The 18,995-nt window shown below is 49.7% G+C and overlaps 1 protein-coding gene and 1 long non-coding RNA gene across 5 annotated transcripts in view; one reads left to right on the forward strand and one right to left on the reverse strand.

Annotated features, from left to right (window-relative positions):
- LOC139277257 (interleukin-17 receptor C-like) overlaps positions 1-18,995 on the forward strand; it is an 82,913-nt gene that overhangs the window by 2,520 nt on the left and 61,398 nt on the right. Inside the window, exon 2 of one of the 4 annotated variants that reach the window (XM_070895478.1) lies at positions 8,494-8,624. The exons of the other annotated variants lie outside the window; for them this stretch is intronic. Coding sequence (XP_070751579.1) covers positions 8,613-8,624 — 12 coding nt within the window. The 5' untranslated portion in view covers positions 8,494-8,612. The remainder of the gene's footprint in view (positions 1-8,493; positions 8,625-18,995) is intronic. 4 annotated transcript variants of the gene reach the window in all.
- LOC139277259 (uncharacterized) overlaps positions 5,383-18,995 on the reverse strand; it is a 97,060-nt gene continuing 83,447 nt past the window's right edge. Inside the window, exon 3 of the long non-coding RNA XR_011596063.1 lies at positions 5,383-5,526. This is a non-coding gene — a long non-coding RNA (uncharacterized lncRNA). The remainder of the gene's footprint in view (positions 5,527-18,995) is intronic.

Consider the following 18,995-nt stretch of genomic DNA (forward strand, 5'->3'; position numbering starts at 1 on the left):
CCCCCTCCCCCCTCCTTCTCCCCCTCCCCCCTTCCTTCTCCCCCCTCCCCCTACTTCCTCCCCTCCCCCACTTACTCCCCCTCCCCCTCTTTCTCCCCCTCCCCCTCTTTCTCCCCCTCCCCCTCTTCTCCCCTCCCCTCCCCCACCCCTCCCCCCTCTTTCTCCCCCTCCCCCTCTTTCTCCCCCTCCCCCTCTTTCTCCCCCCTCCCCCTCTTTCTCCCCCTCCCCCTCTTTCTCCCCCCCCCCCACTCCCCATTCCCCCCTCCTTTTCCCTCCCCCCTCTTTCTCCCCCCCTCCCCCTCTTTCTCCCCCCCTCCGCCTCTTTCTCCCCCCTCCCCCTCTTTCTCCCCCCTCCCCCTCTTCCTCCCCCTCTTTCTCCCCCCTCCCGCCTCCCCCTCTTCCTCCCCCTCTTTCTCCCCCCTCCCCCTCTTTCTCCCCCGTCCCCCTCTTTCTCCCCCTCCCCCTCTTTCTCCCCCTCCCCCTCTTTCTCCTCCTCCCCTGCCCCCTCTTTCTCCCCCACTCCCCCTCTTTCTCCCCCTCCCCCTCTTTCTCCCCCCTCCCCTTCCCCTCTTTCTCCCCCCTCCCCTCCCCTCTTTCTCCCCCCTCCCCTCCCCCCTCCCTCCCCCTCTTTCTCCCCCCTCCCTCCCCCTCTTTCTCCCCCTCCCCGCCCTTACTTTCTCCCCACTCCCCTCCCCCTCTTTCTCCCCACTCCCCTCCCCCCTTTCTCCCCTCCCCCTCTTTCTCCCCCTCCCCCTCCCCCTCCCCCTCTTTCTCCCCCTCCCCCTCCCCCTCTTTCTCCCCCTCCCCCTCGTTCTCTCCCCCTCCCCCTCCCCCTCGTTCTCCCCCTCCCCATCCCCCTCTTTCTCCCCCCTCCCCCGTCTTTCTCCCCCCTCCCCCGTCTTTCTCCCCCCTCCCCCGTCTTTCTCCCCCCTCCCCCCTCTTTCTCCCCCCTCCTTCTCCCCCTCCCCCTCTTCCCCCCCTCTTTCTCCCCCCCTCCCCCCTCTTTCTCCCCCCCTCCCCACTCTTTCTCCCCCCTCTCCCCCCTCTTCCTCCCCCCTCCCCCTCTTTCTCCCCCCTTATTTCTCCCCAACCCCCTCCCTCTCCCCCCTCTTTCTCCCCCCCCCTCTCTCCCACCTCCGCCCTCTTTCTCCCCACTGCCCCCTCTTTCTCCCCTCCCCCCTCTTTCTCCCCTCCCCCTCTTTCTCCCCTCCCTCCTCTTTCTCCCCCCTCCCTACTCTTTCTCCCTCCCCCCCTCTTTCTCCCCCCTCTTTCTCCCCCACTCCCCCCTCTTCCCCCCCCTTTTTCTCCCCCCCTCTTTCTCCCCCATCCCCCCTCTTTCTCCCCCCTCCCCTCTCATTCTCCCCCCTCTTTCTCCCCCCTCCCCCCTCTTTCTCCCCCCTCCCCTCTCATTCTCCCCCTCCCCTCCCTTTCTCCCCCCTCCCCCCCTTTCTCCCCCTCTTTCTCCCCCCTCCCCCTCTTTCTCCCCCCTCCCCCTCTTTCTCCCCCCCTCGCCCCTCTTTCTCCACCCGCCCCCCTCTTTCTCTCCCGCCCCCCTCTTTCTCCTCCTACCCCCTCTTTCTCCCCCCTCCCCCTCTTTCTCCCCCTCCCGCTCTTTCTCCCCCCCTTTCTCCCCCTCCCCCTTCTTTCTCCCCCTCCCCCTTCTTTCTCCCCCTCCCCCTTCTTTCTCCCCCTCCCCCTTCTTTCTCCCCCTCCCCCTTCTTTCTCTCCCCTCTTTCTTTTCTCCCCATCCGCCTCTTTCTCCCCATCCCCCTCTTTCTCCCCCCTCACCCCCTTTCTCTCCCACACCTCTTTCTCTCACGCCCCTCTTTCTCCCCCCCTCTTTCTCCCCTTCCTCTTTCTCCCCTCCCTTTCTCCCCCTCCCCCTCTTTCTCTCCCCTCCCCCTCTTTCTCTCCCGTCCCTCTTTCTCTCCCGTCCCTCTTTCTCCCCCCATCCCCCCTCTTTCTTCCCCCCCTCTTTCTCTCCTGCCACTCTTTCTCCCCCTCCCCCCTCTTTCTCCCACCTCCCCCCTCTTTCTCCCCCCTCCCCCTCCCCCTCCCCCTCTTTCTCCCCCCTCCCCCCTCTTTCTCCCTCCTCCCCCTCCCCCCGCTTTCTCCCCCCTCCCCCTCTTTCTCCCCCCTCCCCCTCTTTCTCTCCCCTCCCCCTCTTTCTCTTTCTCCCCCTCTTTCTCTTTCTCCCCCTCTCCCTCTTTCTGCCCCTCTTTCTCTTTCTCCCCCTCTCCCTCTTTCTGCCCCCTCCCCCCTTTCTCCCCCCGTCTTTCTCCCCCTCCCCCCGTCTTTCTCCCCCTCCCCCCTCTTTCTCCCCTTCCCCCCTCCTTCTCCCCCTTCCCCCCTCTTTCTCCCCCCTCTCTTTCTCCCCCCTCTCTTTCTCCCCCCTCTCTTTCTCCCCCCTCTCTTTCTCCCCCCTCTCTTTCTCCCCCCCTCTCTTTCTCCCCCTCTTTCTCCCACCCACTCTTTCTCCCCCCCCTCTTTCTCCCTTCCTCTTTCTCCCTCCCCTCTCTTTTTCCCCCCCTCTCTTTCTCCCACCTACTCTTTCTCCCACCTACTCTTTCTCCCCCTCTTTCTCCCTTCCTCTTTCTCCCTCCCCCTCTTTTCCCCCTCCCTCTCCCCCTCTTTCTCCCCCCTTCCTCCTCCCCTCTCTTTCTCCCCCCATCTCCCCTCTTTCTTCCCCCTTTCTCCCCCCTCCCCCTCTTTCTCCCTCCCGCTCCCCTCTTCCTCCCCTCCCCCCTCTTTCTACCCCCTCCCCCCTCTTTCTCGCCCCTTTCTCCCCCTCCCCCCTCTTTCTCCCCCCGCCCCCAGCCACGCTCTTTCTCCACCCCTCCCCCATTCCCCCTCTTTCTCCCTCCCATCCCGCCTCTCCCATCTCCCCCCTCTTTCTCCCCCTTTCTCCCCCCCTCATTATCGCCCCTCACCCCTCTTTCTCCCCCCTCTTTCTCCCCCTCCCCCTTACTCCCCCCTCCCCCTCTTTCTCCCCACTTCCCCCCTTACTCCCCCCTCTTTCTCCCCCCCCTCTTTCTCCACCCCTCCCCCCTCTTTCTCCCCCACTCTTTCTCACACCCTCCCCCCTCTTTCTCCCACCCTCCCCCCTCTTTCTCCCACTCTCCCCCCTCTTTCTCCCCCTCCTCCCTCTTTCTCCCCCCTCCCCCCTCTTCCCCCCCCCCCTTTCTCCCTTCCACCTCCCCCTCTTTCTCCCCGTTTCTCCCCCTCCCCCTTCTTTCTCCCCCTCCCCCTCTTTCTCCCTCCGTCTTTCTCCCTCCCCCCTCTTTCTCCCCCTTCCCTCCCCCCTCTTTCTCCCCCTCCCCTCTTTCTCCCCCTCCCCTCCCTCTCTTTCTCCCCCCTCCCCCACTCTTTCTCCCCCCTCCCCCACTCTTTCTCCCCCCTCCCCCACTCTTTCTCCCCCCTCCCCCACTCTTTCTCCCCCCTCCCCCACTCTTTCTCCCCCCTCCCCCACTCTTTCTCCCCCCTCCCCCACTCTTTCTCCCCCCTCCCCCACTTTCTCCCCCCTCCCCATTCTTTCTCCCCCCTCCCCCACTCTTTCTCCCCCCTCTTTCTCCCCTCTCCCCCACTCTCTAATCTCTTTGGGAGATGGGCAGGCTCTGTGCGACTAGGATTAGCAGGATATGCTGATAGGGTTGGATGAAGAGGGGTGGCATAGACCAGTCGGGCCGAATGGCCTGTTTCTGTGCTGTAGACGCCATGTAACTGCTCTGTCACTGCTGAGTCAGGGAGAATGATGATTAATCTCTCCAACTCCCTTTGCACACCCTGTCCAATTCATACAGGCAAAGAATCTGGGGAAGGTAACTAACTGCAAGGGAGGCGGAGGTGAAAACTGATGTCTCCAACTAAGCAGCAGAAGTCTCCATAACATTCCTGTACATCTTTTAATTGAATGTCTTCCATATAGTGCAGATCATCATAAGCTGACACACCTTAAAAGTATAAATAAGGCGTCACACTTACAAAATACTTGCAGGGTAATTAGGAGAGGAGCAGCCAAAAGCTAAATGTTGCGAGTTCTAACTTACATTGGGTAAATTTAATAATTTTTAAAAAATAATAATTTTGAGGGGTATTAATCATGTGAACTATCGGAATATATTGTGCAGGAGGGTCAGAAAGTAAAATGACTGGTGAAATGGGGTTGAGGAAAATGATCTGGTTTGCTTGTTTCTTAGCTGAAATGGAATTGATTTATGATTGCTTCACATTTAGTCAATGGAATATTTGAACAAATCCTAATTACCCTGCAAGTATTTTGTAAGTGTGACGCCTTATTTATACTTTTACGGTGTGTCAGCTTATGATGATCTACACTATATGGAAGACATTCAATTAAAAGACGTACAGGAATGTTATGCTTCGCTGACACAGCCTGGTTAACGTAAAGTATAGAGCAATGTTACAGGCCAACCAGACAGTTATGTAGAGGAGCAGATTTTATATATTAGGGTGGAAATTGTGCCCCCAACGTGGAGTTTTCCGTAGCCGGAGCACACGTCTGGAATTCGGGCACAAATGAATGGGCAGAAAATCCAGCAGAACCCCGCTGATCTTGATGTTGAGCTTGTGAGTAGGGAAGTAGAACTCTTCCTTCCCACACCCGCAACCAACAACAACAACATCACCCCAAGGCGCTACCCAGGAGTATTGTGAGATAACAAATTTGACACCGAGCCGCATAAGTAGAAATTAGCACAGGTGACCAAAAGCTTGGTCATAGAAGTAAGTTTTAAGGAGCGTCTTGAAGGAGGAAAGAGAGGTTTAGGCAGTGAGTTCCAGAGCTTGGGGCCTAAGCAACAGAAGGCACTGCTACCAATGATTGAGCGATTATAATCAGGGATGCTCAAGAGGGCAGAATGAGAGGAGCACAGACATCTCGGGGCGAGAGCTCACCACATATGACACCAAGGTTGTGGACAGTCTGATTCAGCCTCAGATAGAAGTTGGGGAGAGGGATGGAGACAATAGCTGGCGAATAGAGTTTTGTGGTGAGGACCAAAAGCAATGACTCCGGTCTTCCCAATATCCAACCAACCCTTACTGAGATGAAAATCAGGCCTCAGAAAGAAAAGCACACTGTAAGCAACCCCTCCTCTCAAGAGAAGAAAGCCCAGACGTTGTGGAGAGAAAGGGAGCACTCCCATTGAGACTGATTGCCAGCCTCTCCCAGCCTTGATTTACTTACCCTGTCCCCACCTCCCATTCCCTTCTCTTCACCTCCCTCCCTCCTCCTTTCTCTCATCTGCCTCCTCTCCCTTCCCCACCCCACCTCGGTTCAATTATCCCTCCATTCTCTAACCCTGCTTGAATACTGCACTTGTTCTCGACTTTGTATGTGCAACACCAAATCATGCCCAAGTAGTCAACTTTATTACAATTAGATAACTTCAATATCATTGCTTGTCAAATTATCAGGTGCAATATAACCGTTTGTTCAACATGTTATTTTGATGGTGGGAGGCTGCTCTCTATAATTGTCTTCCATGGCACCACTGGTGGCAAAAACTGGGAAAACATTAGAAATGCAAAAAGATGAGATCGTTATATTTGCATACATTAGAACAATAATACACTCTGGAGTATGATGTAAGGAAATAACACATCCACCATTGTGATGCTTTATATGACCTTGGCTCAACCCTGAAGCCTTGCTGCCTTATAACACAATACAAACACTGTATATGTAATGTAGTCAGGAGCATGGTACATCCTGTAACACTATTATTAGACATACAGGAGTGTTGTACTTCAGTCGGTCAGAGCATTTTATTATGTATATTATTTATTTATATATGCGTACCTCGAGTCTCGTCAACGAGAGCATGCAGAAAACAAGTGCAGGCAGCGGAAGGAGAGTGCGACAAACCAGACTCCCCATCCACCCTTTCCTCCAGCGACTGTCTGTCCCACCTGTGACAGAGACTGTAATTCCTGCATTGGACTGTACAGTCACCTGAGTGGAAGCTAGTCTTCCTCGATTTTGAGGGACTGCCTATGATGATGATGATTTATATATGGAGCAAATCCAAAGGAGATGATTGAGGTTTAAAGCTCTGTTATAAGGAATGATTCTGACTGGAGAAAAGAAAGACTTGAATTTATATAGCGCCTTTTCCAACCTCAGGATGTTCCAAAAAGCTTTAAATACTTTTGAAGTGTAGTCATTGTTGTAATGTAGGAAACACGGCAGCCAATTTGCGCACAACATGCTCCCACAAACAGTAATGAGATTAATGACCAGATAATCTGTTTTTGTGATGGTGGTTGAGGGATAAATATTGGCCAGGACACCTGGGAGAACTCCCCTGCTCTTCTTTGAATAGTGCCATGTGATCTTTTACGCCAACCTGAGAGAGCAGACAGGACCTCGGTTTATCATCTCATCTGAAAGAAGATTGGAAGGGGTCATGATACAGGGTTTTTGAAATGCAATAAGCCACACATAATATGGCTACAAGTAGGGTATTTAACCTGAATTATAATCACAGAGCTGGACAACCTAAGATTCGAGAAGTTCAAATGAAATGGGATATTGGAAGAATTTATTCCTCTCCACAGAAAGTAAGCACATAGTATGAAATTTTCCAAACTTTGACCACTGATGGGGCCTCGCACACAAAATTAGGAGAGCATAGACCGATGGCACAGGGCGTTAGAAACTTTCACTCACTGCTGACATAGGGTCTTAGACAATTTCAGTCAAAATGAAAAAGATTACATTTGTATTGTACAGTATCATATCCAAAGGCACTTCACAGTTTTCTTTTATTCGTTCCTGCATTTATTGCCCATCCCTAATTTCCCCTGAGAAGGTGGTGGTGAGCCGCCGCCTTGAACCGCTGCAGTCCATGAGGTGAAGGTACTCCCACAGTGCTGTTAGGGTAGGTGTTCCAGGATTTTGTCCCAGTGACGATGAAGGAACGGCCGATATATTTCCAAGTCAGGATGGTGTGCAACTTGGAGGGGAACTTGCAGGTGGTGGTGCTCCCATGCACCTGTTGCCCTTGTCCTTCAAGGTGGTGACTGTCCCAGGTTTGGGCGGTGTTGTTGAAGAAATACAACATACGTCACATTACTTTGAAGTGAGGTTATTGTTTCTATGAGGGCAAATGTGGTGGGAAAGCAATTAATGTTATTGGTGGTGTTGGTTGAAAAAATGGGAAGGTACCATGGGATTTTTATCATCCAATAGCAGATAGGGCCTTGGTTTACCTACTCATCCAAATGATGGTACCTCCTACAACACTGCATTTCCTCAGTGTTGCACCTTAGGGTCAGTTAATAAGAACATAAGAAATAGGAGCAGGAATAGGCCATACGGCCCCTCGAGCCTGCTCCGCCATTCAATATCATAGCTGATCTGATCATGGATTCAGCTCCACTTCCCTGCCCGCTCCCCATAACCCCTTATCCCCTATCGTTTTAGAAACTGTCTATTTCTGTCTTAAATTTATTGAATGTCCCAGCTTCCATAGCTCTCTGAGGCAGCAAATTCCACAGATTTACAACCCTCTGAGAAGAAGTTTCTCCTCATCTCAGTTTTAAATGGGCGGCCCCTTATTCTAAGATCATGCCCTTTAGTTCTAGTCTTCCCCATCAGTGGAAACATCCTCTCTGCATCCACCTTGTCAAGTCCCCTCATAATCTTATACGTTTCGATAAGATCACCTCTCATTCTTCTGAATTCCAATGAGTATTCAACCTTTCCTCAGAAGTCAACCCCCTCATCTCTGGAATCAACCTACTCTAAACTGCCTCCAGAGCAAGTATATCCTTTTGTAAATATGGAAACCAATCTGCACGCAGTATTCCAGGTGTGGCCTCACCAATACCCTGTATAGCTGTAGCAAGACTTCCCTGCTTTTATACTTCATCCCTTTTGCAATAAAGGCCAAGATTCCATTGGCCTTCCTGATCACTTGCTGTACCTGAATGCTATCCTTTTGTGGTTCATGCACAGGTACCCCCAGGTCCCGCTGTACTGCGGCACTTTGCAATCTTTCTCCATTTAAATAATAACTTGCTCTTTGATTTTTTTCTGCCGAAGTGCATGACCTCTCACTTTCCAACATTATACTCCATCTGCCAAGTATTTGCCCAGTCACTTAGCCTGTCTGTCCTTTTGCTAAGTGGGAGTTAAAACTACAGCCTTCATACTTAGTGGTGACAGTGCTCACAAGTGAGCTAAGCTGATGCTTAATACTATGTGTGGAATTGTCTGAGACGCTGCACTTTGGAATTCTCTACCCCAAAGGGCTGTGGCTACTGAGTCGTTGAGTATATTCAAGGCTGAGATATAGATTTTTGGACTCTAGGGGAATTGAGGGATATGGAGATTGGGTGGGAAAGTGGAGTTGAGATCAAAGATCAGCCATGAACTTATTGAATGGTGGAGAATGCTCCAGGGGCCAAATGGCCAACTCCTCCTAATTCTTATATTCTTCTTTTTCTCCTGCTGCACCATGGTAACAGATGTAAACAGGGTTTCTGTCAAAGAGTAGCAGACCAGGAGAAGCCCCAAGAAAATTCACCCCAATGGTTCAAGTTTGTGCCTTCCCGGCATGGGAATAAGGACAGTATGAATTTACAGCATGCTTCATAGTGTAAGAAATGAGCTTTGTTTTATATAGAAAGTGAATGGCACCTTTATTATATTATGTATTGACAAGGATAGTGAAATGTCTGATTCACTTTTTATCATGCATGTATGCTTGAGGTTACTAGCCACCAGAGGGCGCCCCTGTCGGAGGTCATTGGGCTGTACGCATGTGTGTGCGGGCCATGTATATAAAGCAAGCCACCATGTAATGTTGGCACTTTGGGCCCGAATAAAGTTGAGCCAGGTTTGCACCTGAGTGAGTTTACAGTATTCAGTCTGTCAAGTTATTACATATGAAGCACTGTTTTAGGCTGCGTATTATTCATTTACCTGTTTTATTTAAATAAAAGTATTTGTGGGTTTAGAGCATGAGCCTCAGTTGGATAGAGTATATATTAAGTCCACTTTTCAAAGGGAGGAGAATCACATGGCGGCTTGTGATATATTCCAGCACAGAATAAGGATTCTCTGTTGCAAATCCTGGGACTCACTATCATTTACCCCCGTGTACAAGAGTGGCCAGTGAGGCTGAAGTCGTGCAAATGTCTCGCGCAAAAAGCCAAAGACCAGGAATTCCCTCGGCTTTGCACCCGCCCCATCGTGGTAACTTTGCCAGAAGTTGGGTGGAAACCCTTTACATGCGATACTGCCACACCTCAGCAATGGCACAGGAGCAGCTCCGAGGAAAATTCCGGCCTATTATTCCAGTCCTTTTGAGATCCGTGGAATGCAACTGCTCACATTTGATTAACAAAGAATGTAAAGTGGATACTAATGTTAGATTCTAATGCTCTGGGTCATTATTATTCTGTTTTTGGATGCTTTACCTCCTTCAGATGATGGAAGTACATTGAGAAGAGTGTATGGCATTTCCAGGACAGGCTAGAAGGAGGAACCTCGATGGGCTGATTGGCCTTTCCTTATTTTCATTTGCACTATACATTGAGTGGATTGTAACGTTCTTAATCAAAATGCAATGAAAACTTCTATATCAGGCTGTCAATGGGAAAGCCCATGTTAAAATTGCCAACACCAGCCTGAGTCAAGGGCACCTGGCCCCCCTTCCAACTACTCGGGAAATTGGTGAAGGAACGAGGTCATCGTCCACCCAAATGAGAAGGAAACACGAGACTGGTGGAGACCCATCCTGATATACTCCCTTAACCAGTTGTCTGTACCCCTTCTCTCTCTCTTCCCCTTTCGCCATAGCATTCCTGGATATGTTGTGTAATAATAGTCTGATTAACCAAAATGTAACACTCTTGTACATACTTGTTGATCTCCTTTTGGGAGTCAAGACCAAGTGTAGTATTCAAGCACAGTTAGTAAGTGAGGTGGGTATGGGGTGCAGGTAGAGGAGGGGTAAACGGGAAGGGGGAGATGGGAATGAGGAGGAGGGAAGGGGGGGAGGGGAAAGGAAGACTTATTTATATTTATATAGCGCCTTTCACGATTAACAGGTGTACTTTTTGGAGTGTAGTCACTGTTATAGTGTGGGAAATACTATTATAGGAAGTACTATTCCCCTCCCCTTCTTCCCTCCTAACCTCTCGTTCTCCTCCTCCACTTCTCTGCTCCTCCCCTCTTCTCTCTACCTTTTCCCCATTCCTTCCCGTCTTCTCTCCCTCCCTTCCTCTCTGCTTCATCCCCCCCAACACTTCCTTCTCACCTCTCTCCTTCCTCCACTCTTCCCCTCCCCCCATCCCCTCCTCCTCATTCCCTTCTCCCCCTTCCCGTTTACCCCTCCTCTACCTGCACCCCATACCCACCTCACTTACTAACCGTGCTTGAATACTACACTTGGTCTTGACTCCCAAAAGGAGATCAACAAGTATGTACAAGAGTGTTACATTTTGGTTAATCAGACTATTATTACACAACATATCCAGGAATGCTATGCAGAGCTATGTATCATATTCAGAAATCCCCTTACACAATACATAATGGGGTGTAATGTGTCCGTAATATGGAAAGTATTACTTCTCAGTGATACATCTTCCGCTCAGCCAACTGAATTATATCTCCACGAATTTTGCAATACTTCCTGCTTACTTCAAATGAAGAGTCTATTGCATCAAACTCGTGTCTTATTACAATGCTGCCTTGTTACTAACTCCAACACAGTTACACTGATGAGAATAGCTGGAGGAAAGATTTCTCAAGAAAATAAATGAATTCAAGATTACTGGAGCACAGCTACATGTCAGCATCCCTAAATATTCAAGTGCACAACATTGAATGAGAGTCTGGTCATTGATCTAACGGGAAATATCAAAACATTGTAAATATAGTCAAAAATGACCTTGTTTGAGGGATATTCAAAGATGTAACACACAGACGAGATCTGAGTGCTTTTAAAAGCTGCTTTGTTTACCTTTTACGGTTCGGGATATCATCTACAACATTGTTCCACAATCCCAGCGGTCTATTATTCTCTACGCCACGCAAAGCCAGAATATCAATGCTTTGTACAACCATGTGATGTTTTTAAAAAGACTTGCATTTGTAAAGAGCATTTCATGACTACCGGATGTCCCAAAGTGCTTTACAGCCAATGAAGTACTTTTGAACTGCTGTTTTAATGGAGGAAACATGGCAGCCAATTTGCGCACAGCAAGCTCCCACAAACAGCAGTGTGATAATGAACAGATAATCTGTTTTTTAGTGAGGTTGATTGAGGGATAAATATTGGCCACTTCTGCTACAATCTCTCACCGCTCTTCCGCCTCAATCATTCGCCGCACCTCTGCCACGATCTCTCGCCGTTCATCCGCCCTGACCTTCCCGCTCCTCTACTGGATATGTGTGCACACTCGGTCCATGCAGTAGAGCAAGTCTCCAGTCGTCCTGGTTAACCCTTGCCATTAGACCTAGCTCTATCAAGCCCGTGTGGTGGCTGATGTGCAACAGTCACCATATGTTAAAAAAAATCCACACACAGGCATCTCCCACCCCTAGAGTTAAGGACTGGAATATCGGGTCCTTCATTGAAACATCTGTGAACTCATCCCTTTTGGTGTGGAAGCAATTCATCCTCGTCCGAGGGACCGCCTATGATGATGATGATGATAATGATGATGAAATATTGGCCACAACACCAGGGATAACTCCCTTGCTGTTCTTCAAAATAGTGCCATGGGATCTTTTATGTCCACCTGAGAGAGCAGACGGTTTAACGTCTCGTCCAAAAGATGGCACCTCCAACAGTGCAGTGCTCCCTCAGCATTGTACTGGAGTGTCAGCCTAGATTTTTGAGCTCAAGTGGCTGGAGTGGGACTTGAACCCACAACCTTCTGACTCCACGGAAAGGTTGCTACCCACTGAGCCACAACTGACATGTTGATTTAAAATGCATTACTCTCGCAGAATTGTGTCTGCATGTGTGGAATTTCCCATATGTTTGCATCCAGAGACACGTGTAATTGGAGCATAAAGCAAACACCCAGTGTAAATGGTTGAGCAAACTCGGGCGCAAGCGTGTTACGCACTTAATTCTGCTACACCCAAATATCCTCCATCTTTTACGCCAGTTTAACCTCTCCCTATAAGTATATGCAGTGAGGTTATAACAGTTGAGGATTACACGTTTCACCATATTAAACAAATTTCACAACTACGCACCAGAATGCAGTCACAGCCCAACCATGGAGTACTGCAGAGATGGTAACACTAATATTAACGTATTAAGATTATGAACCAGCAAACTCTGCCTCAGAATTCTTAATGTATTAGTCATCATCATCATAGGCAGTCCCTCAGAATCGAGGAAGACTTGCTTCCACTCTTAACATGAGTTCTTAGGTGGCTGTACAGTCCAATACGAGAACCGCAGTCTCTGTCACAGTTGGGACAGACAGTCGTTGAGGGAAGGGGTGGGTGGGACTGGTTTGCCGCACGCTCTTTATTATGTTCAGAATAATTCCACAAGACTGTATGCTGTAAGCTCAAACTGATGTGACCTTAGTCTCTTTAATCAAACTCCAGAGTGAAGAAGCAGCATAGCAGACAACCTTTTATACTTGCTTGCATGAGGTGTCTAGGTGACCCTTGGGTCTCCAACAGATGCGCCCCCTGGTGGCAAGTCTTATACTATTATAAAGTTTACATACATAACATCACTCCCCCCCCAAAATCTTCGATATAAGTTATTTACAAGTTGAGGTGATCAGGGGCTCTTCGTTCCGGGGTTGATCGCCTGAGTTGAAGTCCTGACATGGGTGAGTTGGTTGGATCATTGCTGCACTGCAGCGCGGCTGGTCTGATCGGACTGTCGAGCATGGTGGGTTCATCCTCGTGATTGATAGCGAGGTCGATTGCTGGTTGGGTGTGTGTTGGTGGATCAATGATGGTAATGTCCTCTTCAAACTGTTCTTGGTTGTCAGTGAATCACAGTTTGGTCTGATCCAAATGCTTTCTGCACGTTTGTCCAGTCAGAAGTTTGACAACAAACACTCTCTTCCCCTCCTTGGCTAAAACAGTGCCAGCAACCCATTTGGGACCATGATCGTAATTAAGAACAAACACAGGGTCATTAACCTCAATGTCATGCGATACAGCCGAGCGATCCTGGTAAATGTTATGCCGGTGACGCCGGGTTTCTACATGATCATTGAGATCCGGGTGGACTAAGGAGAGCCTGGTTTTGAGTGCTCTCTTCATTAACAATTCTGCCGGGGAACCCCGGTGAGCAAGTGGTGTCTAGGGGTGCGCCGTGGATCTTGATGACTGAGGGGCAGTGCTGTACGGTGAGGACAGGCTGGTGGAGGACATTTGTCTTCCTGATGTTCAGCGTAAAGCCCATGCTTCCGTACGCCTCAATAAATATGTTGACTATGTCCTGGAGTTCAGCCTCTGTATGTGCACACATCCACATCTGGATCGCCCAACCCTCTTCCCAATCTTCGCTGCCATGCTCCACCTCACAGTCGACAAGCTCCTTGCTGGAGCGGAACTAAACAAGAGAACCAGTGAATGCATTAGTATTACATTCCTCTGTGCATTACTTCAGGCACTGTTTTAAAATAAACAGTAAGTGCCTGCCTAAAATATCACGCGGATGAATGTAGCATAAGTACATTAAGCATTTGTGTATGAACTTTGAAAATTGTAAATTATACTTCTATCTCTCTAAAAGTGGAAGAGTGGGACCAACCAACCCACACCTTATACTTTAAACTAACCCCCATCTCTTCATCTTTCCTTTGTACGTTGTATTCTTGCCATATTATCAGAAAGCCCCTGGTTCTTCCCAGACTCGCTCTCATTTCTCTCTGTTTGACAGCAGCACTTCGCCATTTCCTGCCAATCCTGAATGGCAGGCTTTCTTGCTCTTCAGTGCTCACTCACTTAATGTACACTTCCTTTAATTCAGCCAGCCTCCCCATATGTACTCAGCTTTCAGCCCCACAGAGGGGAGGATGGAGAGGTAAACAGCAGGTGCGTAGCAAAATCCCAGGTTCTGCAGCATCAATATCGAGGGACACTTCATGCGAGCGGTGACACTAGGATTTCCTCGTTGGAAACCCAGGAACAATTCCTTTCATGTTGCTGAGGGATTTTCAGGGAGCTGTTATGTCTTTAGATGCTCTGATAATGACTCCACGAGGCAAAGTATTGTATTTGAACTGTAGTGACTTGAGTCCATTTAATATAACTCCAGACTGAGGATACCACATGGTGGACTCCTTTTTATACCTGGGTACCTGTGGTGTACAGGTAATCCCTGGGCCTCCACCAGTTGCACCCTCTGGTGGTGCCAGTATAGTGTATACAGTGTGAACCTTGTTGATGCTACCTCCGGTAAACAAGTCTCCATCTTATGCAATTATACAGAGTATATTTATAGTATACATATATAACATCACTCTCTCCCAAGTCTTTTGTGCCAATACCTTTGCACTATGTGCTCTGGCTTAGCTCTCCCCTTGCTTTGGCTTGGTTCTCTCCCTGTTAACCCCCAAGTCCTTATTGCCACAATGTTGGGTAGTGGTTACCAGTTGGGATGGTTCGATGATGCAGAGGGGCTTCAGTGGGTTCTGGGTGTGATCCATGTGTGTGTCCATGGCTACATACATCCATTCCCCCCCCCCCCCGCTCCCAACATCTAGATCATGCCAGTGGCTGATCACATTCATATACATTCATATACATTCAAGTCCAGAAAATGAAATTTGCTTTTACATCATTGTATTTGTGGTACAGTTGTGAGGCAAGTACATCTGACTGGTGAGATGCATTGATGGTACATCTTTGGGATCAGTGCTTGGGTCAGCACCGGTGCAAGAGTCCAAGCTAGTTCCAGAGCTGCTGGATGGTGTCCAGGTAGCTTGGTGGCGGCGCATTGCCTGGTACTGGCAGTGGGAACCCGGTTGGCTTGAGTTGCCTGCTCCCGGGGCCTTTGCCTTTGCTCCTAGCGTCAGGCAGGTTCACAGATGCCTGTGACCTCCCTGTCCTCTCCTTGCGCCCCGGGTCACTGCTGCTCCCAGAGAAGCAGTCGTCTAGCAGTGCACAGGGACCTGCTAACTCGCTTGCCTGGGCCTTATTTGGTTTGGGATCCTGGCTGGTCCCGGTCCCAATTGGGAGAACCGTTGTGGGTGACCCTTCGTTCCCAGGTGTAGCCTTGGTAGTGATGGGGTCTGGGGGCAGTGTCTTAGCGCAGTTTGCTCTTTCAGGCTCATGGCGGTTGGTGCCATCGGGTGCCTGAGAGGTGGAGCCGATCAGGGGCAGGGTATCGATACCGGCGTCGTTGCCCTCCTGAGGTCGCTTGCTCTGCAGCTTGTCTATTTTAGCTGCTTGTGGCCACACTCCATGTTGCATCACTCTGGTCCCAGGGACACAGGCTACAGCATCGGGTAGCCCGCTGGACCTTTGTGCTTCCGATGGGTGTTTGCCCGCTACATTATTAGAATACAGTTGAAATCCTACATCGCACAATGTTTCATTGCTGATTGTAGATAAACTGTAGCTCCGATCGCAATCGCCCGACTTTTCTTTGCTTATTACATGTATAAAACTCTGATCATCAATTACAAGCTTTACATTTAGCTCACAGTTGTTACATTGAGTGAGAATGTGGGACTGTCCCTTTAAGTGTGGTGGGTTGCTGGCCTCCTTTTAAGAGAGCCTTGCTATCTTTACCCCAATCCTCTTCTTTGCTCGGTGCCACGTGTTGCTCCATCAGCACTGCACCTCGTGGTCTGGCTGCTGCCATCTTTTTCTTCAGCGCTTCACCTCGTGGTTTGGGCGCCATCTTTCTTCCATCCACGATGTTGACTGCTGTGATCCTCTTCTCCCCGGGTTCTGCCACCGAAGCTGGGAAGTCGTCTTTGGATCCGATTTTCTTTCTCCGGAGTCCTGCCACTGGAACCTGGAAGGTGCGTTCAGTTTGTCTCCGCTGGATCATCTTCACGCAGTCGTGTTGAGCGGTCTGTGCCTTGGGTGCTGTGCTGGCCTGCTCTCTGGTGCCGGATCCACCCTCAGGTGGGGGCTTGCTTTGCCTCTGAGCGCGGGGGACGTCGATCGCTGGAGGGATGAAATTTTCCCAGCTCCAATGGATCTTCTCCATCCACCTTCTTCCGAGTAGTGTTGGTCCATCACCTGCAATAATCCACAGGGGTAACTTGTGCACCGCGCCATCATGGAGTACCTTTACATCCGCACTACCAACGACTGGGATAAGTTCATTGGTGTAGGTGCGTAGCTTTGCTTGAACCGGGACCAACTTGGGTCGTTCAGTTTGATTGTCCCATAGCCTCTCAAAGGCTTCTTGATTCATTACTGACTGGCTCGCCCCCGTGTCCACCTCCATGAAGACTGGAGCGCCGTTTATCTCGACTTCCATTCTCAACGGGAACATTCTCTGGTGCAGGTACATGCCATATACCTCATTGTGGGGCTGAGCTGCCTCTCTGACCACTTCTTCATAATCCGCGCTGGATTCATGGCCCTCTGCAGACTCTTCATCAACACGGTGAGTCCTATTTCTTTTACACATTCGCTGGGGTGGCCCTTTGTACTGCATCCTTTGCACACATAGTCCTTAAAACGGCACTGGTGAGCCCGGTGATTTCCTCCGCAACGCCACATGGTGCTAACAGATTAGCCCCCCTCGGCGGACTGAGAGTTAAGGATTCGGGGGCCTGTTCTCTCTCCCCTGAGGAGATTCACGTTCTACAGTCCTGCCTCTAATAGGCGCCAGTCTGTGTACAGTACTTGCCGGGTTTTAGTCCTGAGCCTAGAGCCGCAGGTCGAGATCATGAATGCCTGGCTCATGGTGATGGCCGTCTGCAGTGTGACTGTGGTATCCGCAGATAGTAGCCTGTGAAGAAGGCCCTCATGGCCGATTCCGACGACAAAGATATCCCGCAGCACTTCGGTGAGGTGTTCGCCGAAATCACATGGTGCCGCCAGCCTCCTGAGATCTGCAGCATATTTCATGATTTCTTGGCCTTTGGGCCATCGGTGAGTGTAAAACCAGTGTCTGGCTGTGAGGATGCTCTCTTTGGGCTTGAGTTATTCTTGGATCAGCGTTACGTCTTGGTCGTTGAATTCGCTGGTGCCAGCAAGTCCATGACGAGGCCATAGATGGTGGCCCACAACTGGTGAGCAGGATAGCTCTGCGCTTATCAGCCAGTGTGGCCGGATCATCGCCTGCCAGGTCGTTTGCTGTGAAGAAATGGTCAAGCCTCTCCACAAAGGTGTCCCAATTACCCCCATCGGCAAACTGCTGCAACATACCAAGGTTAGCCATTTTCGCGTGAAAGTCCGTAATCTCAGCGCCAATTGTTATGTCTTTAGATGCTCTGATAATGACTCCATGAGGCAAAGTATTGTACTTGAACTATAGTGACCTGAGTCCACTTCATATAATTCCAGAGTGAGGATACCACATGGTGGACTCCCTTTTATAGCTGGGTACCTGTGGTGTACAGGTGACCCCTGGGCCTTCACCAGTTGCACCCTCTGGTGGTGCCAGAATAGTGTATACAGTATGAACCTTGTTGATGGTACCTCCAGTAAACAAGTCTCCATCTTTATGCAACTATACAGTGACCACACAGAGAGTATATCTATAGTATATAAAACAGAGCAAGTGCGACAAGTGAAACTTTGCATTGGAAAAGTTTGCATTGCTTGCGTTGCTACACTTTGGGGCCGAAATTGCCCCTTCCCTGAAGGCCTGTTATCGCCAGAAATCGGTGGCCATGCTGCGAAGTCCAATGGCTGCCGATTTTTTGTGGAATGGCCGCCATTTTCAAAATTCCGCTCCTGTGGTATCCTGCCGGTGACCCGTTCTTCTCCCCTTTCCCCCCCGCCCCCTCCCCAGTACCGCTCCACTGCTGTCGATCTGTCCTAAGTGCATCATTAGAGCGCGCTCTGCCAATGTTCCCCCCCACCCCCCACTCCCTGATGGCCAAGTGGACCGAACTGAAACAATCGCACCGATCTCGCCTTTAAGTGAAGGGAAGAGATATGGTGACGCGGCAGCATGATGATGTCACCAACGCTACGCCGATAACTGACAGCGGCGGACACTCCACCTGCCCCCCCAACTTCCGCCTCTCTAATGTGAGAACTTCTGCTCACCGGCGCAAATCCGCCCCCGTTATGACTGACTTCCAGTCTGCTGAAAAAAAAGCCAAAGAGCGGAATTTCGCTCAATAGGCCACCGCAGCAAACCCGCCAGTAAAAACAGTCGAAAGGTGGTAGGTGCGCCGCATTTCCAGCAGTGGGCAATTTCGGCCCCTTTCATTCATGTGCACCTGAAAGAGAACACAAAAACAACGCAGCAGACACGGAGTTAACTTAAAGGAAGTAAATTGTGACCCAACTCTACCTTAATTCAAGTAAAAAGGCCAGTGTTCAGATATGGCACATAAGCAGAAGCTCTTTAATGCACTTAACACGTTGCAGAGATATTTGTGAAGAAGGGAAGCTGTAAGTTAGTTTAATATTTTCTTAAGTTTTGTGTTAACTGATTATTGTGATTAAAAGCCACATTCTAGCCAATGGATCAGTCCATTGTTCAATTTAATTTTGCTGCCATCAGCTTGGTTTATTAATTTCAGTGGCAAATAAAATGTGTTCTTAATTACACTCAACTGATTACCTTATCGAATTGAGGTAGAGAGAGAAGGTAGAGAATGAAGGAAGGAAGGTAATGCTGGGAAACGATGCAGAATACCCATTAAAACTGGACTGATTCAGACTGAGCACCAAAGTGACTACTTGCTCCCAAATTTACAATAAAAGTGAGTGAAAATGGCAGAAAACAAATAGAAAGTATGTGATTTCCACCCTGGTGTGCGAGCTTAAACAGCGCAAATGAAATTTTTAAACGTCCTAACATTACGAACTTTTTAAATATGCAAAGTGT

This window comes from Pristiophorus japonicus, chromosome 12 (genome assembly GCF_044704955.1).
Source record: "Pristiophorus japonicus isolate sPriJap1 chromosome 12, sPriJap1.hap1, whole genome shotgun sequence".
Classification (NCBI taxonomy): Eukaryota; Metazoa; Chordata; class Chondrichthyes; family Pristiophoridae; genus Pristiophorus; species Pristiophorus japonicus.